General features: G+C 55.8%; 1 protein-coding gene across 2 annotated transcripts in view; it reads right to left on the bottom strand.

Annotated features, from left to right (window-relative positions):
* CDADC1 (cytidine and dCMP deaminase domain containing 1) overlaps window positions 1-496 on the bottom strand; it is a 16,308-nt gene extending 15,812 nt beyond the window's left edge. For both annotated transcript variants that reach the window (XM_014966222.1, XM_014966223.1), the window contains exon 1: window positions 369-496. In XM_014966222.1, coding sequence (XP_014821708.1) covers window positions 369-447 — 79 coding nt within the window. In that variant the 5' untranslated portion in view covers window positions 448-496. The remainder of the gene's footprint in view (window positions 1-368) is intronic.
* Between the last annotated feature and the right edge of the window lie 3,670 nt (window positions 497-4,166).

Below are 4,166 nucleotides of genomic sequence, written 5' to 3'. Positions count from 1 at the left end.
AGACGGGGGGGGGGGGGCGGGGGGGGGGGAATACTTTATTGGACGGTGTGTAGCGGGGAGCAGGAGCACCCCGTGAAACAGCAGCTGAGGAAGGGGAAGGCGGGAGCTCTCTGGGCAGCCCCGGGGAGGGAAGAGCCCCACCGGCGCCCTGAGGCGAGGACAAACCGGACGGCTCCGGACACTGCCTTAAACACCTCGGAGGACCCGGCAGGAGAGAAGAGACCCACTAAAGAGCGGTCAACACACACCCCTTCCCCTCCCCGCCAGCCGTTCTCGCCGGTGGGGCCGCGGCTCCCTCACAGCCGGGGCAGGCCCCGGCCCGCCCCCCGCAGCCAGGCCCCTCACAGCGGACACGGGGCGGCGCTCACCGGCCATGCTGTCGGTCTGCGTGCTCGCCGCGCTCACCCGCGGCCCCCCCGCCGCCACCGCCTCCTCTGCGCCGTGCATGGGTGCCAGTGCCAGTCCCGGTGCCGGTGGCGGTGCCGGTGGCAGTGCCGCCCGGTGCCCCCTCCGCCCCGCCCCCCATGGCGGACCCGCCCCCATGGCGGCCCCGTTCCGCCCTCAGGGCGTCGCCGCGGCCGGGGCGTCGGCATGGCAACCGCCGCTGACGGGCGGGAGCCTCGACCAATAGGAAGCGGGAGTGGAAGGAGAGGGTGGGTCTTGCCGTGACGGGGCGGGCTGGCGGCTGTGAGGGGCGGTGAGGGCTCCCGGCGGGAGGCGGCGGCCTCCGGCGTCCGTAGCGGGATTTTAACGTTGAAATACCTCCATCGCCTCGCTCTCCACGCCGGGGTTTTAGCCTTTGGGGGGTCGGAGAGCCTTGGTGGTGGCTGTCGAGCCTCAGCGTCCTGCACCGCCCGCCGGCCCGGCCCGGCCCCTCGTCCCCGGCCTGGCCTCAGGTGGCCCGCCAGGGGAAGATCCAAGCCCGCGGGCAAAAAGAGCCATCCGAGGGGCAACCTGGTTGGGACCGGGCCAGCATCCGCTCCCCGGCACGGAAGATGCTTCTGCCGCCGGTTTGCCAAGCAGGTGGCTTGTGGCGTGAGGTTTTCTGCGCGTTGGGAGCGTCTCTCTCAATGTTTTGCTGGTTTTAACGGCCTCGGTTAAGCGTGTAGAAACCCCGGGTTCTTTTCTGTCGTCGCTGCAGTGCAGCCGTTCCTCAAGTGAGATGTTACACCGGCAAAGCCCGTCCTGTCACCCGCACCACTTGCTTCCCCTGGGGACAGGGTACAGCTTCCCCCGGTGGCTTTGTTGATAGAAACTGTGTCTTTCCAGTGTGGATTTGCTATATTATGATTAAACCTGTGGAGGAAAACAAGCAAGGCCTTGTCTGTATAGAGCAAGCTGTGAAAATGGATCTTCAGCTTCTAACATATGTGTTGTGGCTGCTTTGACTAGCTGATGGCAGCCAGTAGAGATACCAAAACTCCTCATCATTTATGAATTGATACTCAGTCTCTGGAAGACTGGCATTGGGGTTGCTACTTTGACTGCCTAAGGCCATAGAGAGGCAAATGTTGGAACAAGAGCAGAAAAGGGTTGGGGTTTTTTCTTGGCTTTTTCTATATCTTTGTTACTGTTTTTTTTTGGTTTTTGTTTGTGTGTTGTTTTTTTTTAGCAGTCTTTGCCTTGATTTGAGTCAATAATTAAAGGTGTATTTACTTCTTGACTATCTTTGGGCTCCTGAAAGGTAAGCTAGTTTGATGGGATTTGACAGCCTCTGTTCCTGGGCTAACAGGGTAATAGATACTCATTTAGAGTATACCCAGACTCTATATTTAATATTTTTTCTTATAATTAACTGGATAACGCTTACTGATTACAAAAGGGCTGTAGTATGCAATAGCTTCAAGATTTTGAAACTTAACACAAGGGAGTTACTTTGTCCCAAAGCTGTGTACATTTATAAAGAACAATAAATGGTTTGTGGAAGAAATGTGTTATGTCCTTGAAAGTAGTTGAGGTATCAGTTGAAGGTACATGAAGCCTTGTGGTCCCAGAAGGGCTGTGGGTGGAGTCTGGAGTGAAGAAAAGGAGTAGGAGAATCAACTGTATGTTGCAGTCATTAAAAATAAATACCCAAATCCTTTTCCAGGAAGTAATTCTCCAAGAGCAGGCTTTCAGAAAGAACCCAGTGCCCACAGAAGGACACTCAGACTTTTTGCTTGGTTTTGTGGGTCAAATCTTTACAAGGCTGTGCAGAGATGAAGAACAGACAAGGTGCTAGCAGGTAAATCTGCTGCACAGCTGAGGTGATATTAACGTCCCCTAATTAGGTTGCTACTTGAGTTCCCTCCTTCTCTGGTAAGACGGATTCAAGGGCAGAAAGTTTTATTGTTCGGAGGAAGATCTGAAAATACAGCTGGAGTTGCCCTTGCCCTCACAGCCGGGGCAGGCCCCGGCCCGCCCCCCGCAGCCAGGCCCCTCACAGCGGACACGGGGCGGCGCTCACCGGCCATGCTGTCGGTCTGCGTGCTCGCCGCGCTCCCCCGCGGCCCCCCCGCCGCCACCGCCTCCTCTGCGCCGTGCATGGGTGCCAGTGCCAGTCCCGGTGCCGGTGGCGGTGCCGGTGGCAGTGCCGCCCGGTGCCCCCTCCGCCCCGCCCCCCATGGCGGACCCGCCCCCATGGCGGCCCCGTTCCGCCCTCAGGGCGTCGCCGCGGCCGGGGCGTCGGCATGGCAACCGCCGCTGACGGGCGGGAGCCTCGACCAATAGGAAGCGGGAGTGGAAGGAGAGGGTGGGTCTTGCCGTGACGGGGCGGGCTGGCGGCTGTGAGGGGCGGTGAGGGCTCCCGGCGGGAGGCGGCGGCCTCCGGCGTCCGTAGCGGGATTTTAACGTTGAAATACCTCCATCGCCTCGCTCTCCACGCCGGGGTTTTAGCCTTTGGGGGGTCGGAGGGCCTTGGTGGTGGCTGTCGAGCCTCAGCGTCCTGCACCGCCCGCCGGCCCGGCCCGGCCCCTCGTCCCCGGCCTGGCCTCAGGTGGCCCGCCAGGGGAAGATCCAAGCCCGCGGGCAAAAAGAGCCATCCGAGGGGCAACCTGGTTGGGACCGGGCCAGCATCCGCTCCCCGGCACGGAAGATGCTTCTGCCGCCGGTTTGCCAAGCAGGTGGCTTGTGGCGTGAGGTTTTCTGCGCGTTGGGAGCGTCTCTCTCAATGTTTTGCTGGTTTTAACGGCCTCGGTTAAGCGTGTAGAAACCCCGGGTTCTTTTCTGTCGTCGCTGCAGTGCAGCCGTTCCTCAAGTGAGATGTTACACCGGCAAAGCCCGTCCTGTCACCCGCACCACTTGCTTCCCCTGGGGACAGGGTACAGCTTCCCCCGGTGGCTTTGTTGATAGAAACTGTGTCTTTCCAGTGTGGATTTGCTATATTATGATTAAACCTGTGGAGGAAAACAAGCAAGGCCTTGTCTGTATAGAGCAAGCTGTGAAAATGGATCTTCAGCTTCTAACATATGTGTTGTGGCTGCTTTGACTAGCTGATGGCAGCCAGTAGAGATACCAAAACTCCTCATCATTTATGAATTGATACTCAGTCTCTGGAAGACTGGCATTGGGGTTGCTACTTTGACTGCCTAAGGCCATAGAGAGGCAAATGTTGGAACAAGAGCAGTCCATAGAGAGGCAAATGTTGGAACAAGAGCAGAAAAGGGTTGGGGTTTTTTCTTGGCTTTTTCTATATCTTTGTTACTGTTTTTTTTTGGTTTTTGTTTGTGTGTTGTTTTTTTTTAGCAGTCTTTGCCTTGATTTGAGTCAATAATTAAAGGTGTATTTACTTCTTGACTATCTTTGGGCTCCTGAAAGGTAAGCTAGTTTGATGGGATTTGACAGCCTCTGTTCCTGGGCTAACAGGGTAATAGATACTCATTTAGAGTATACCCAGACTCTATATTTAATATTTTTTCTTATAATTAACTGGATAACGCTTACTGATTACAAAAGGGCTGTAGTATGCAATAGCTTCAAGATTTTGAAACTTAACACAAGGGAGTTACTTTGTCCCAAAGCTGTGTACATTTATAAAGAACAATAAATGGTTTGTGGAAGAAATGTGTTATGTCCTTGAAAGTAGTTGAGGTATCAGTTGAAGGTACATGAAGCCTTGTGGTCCCAGAAGGGCTGTGGGTGGAGTCTGGAGTGAAGAAAAGGAGTAGGAGAATCAACTGTATGTTGCA

Source organism: Calidris pugnax, unplaced genomic scaffold (genome assembly GCF_001431845.1).
Source record: "Calidris pugnax isolate Ruff unplaced genomic scaffold, ASM143184v1 scaffold20, whole genome shotgun sequence".
Taxonomy (NCBI): domain Eukaryota; kingdom Metazoa; phylum Chordata; class Aves; order Charadriiformes; family Scolopacidae; genus Calidris; species Calidris pugnax.
The sequence above is the reverse complement of the archived record's forward strand: the minus strand, read 5'-3'. Positions and strand labels throughout refer to the sequence as shown.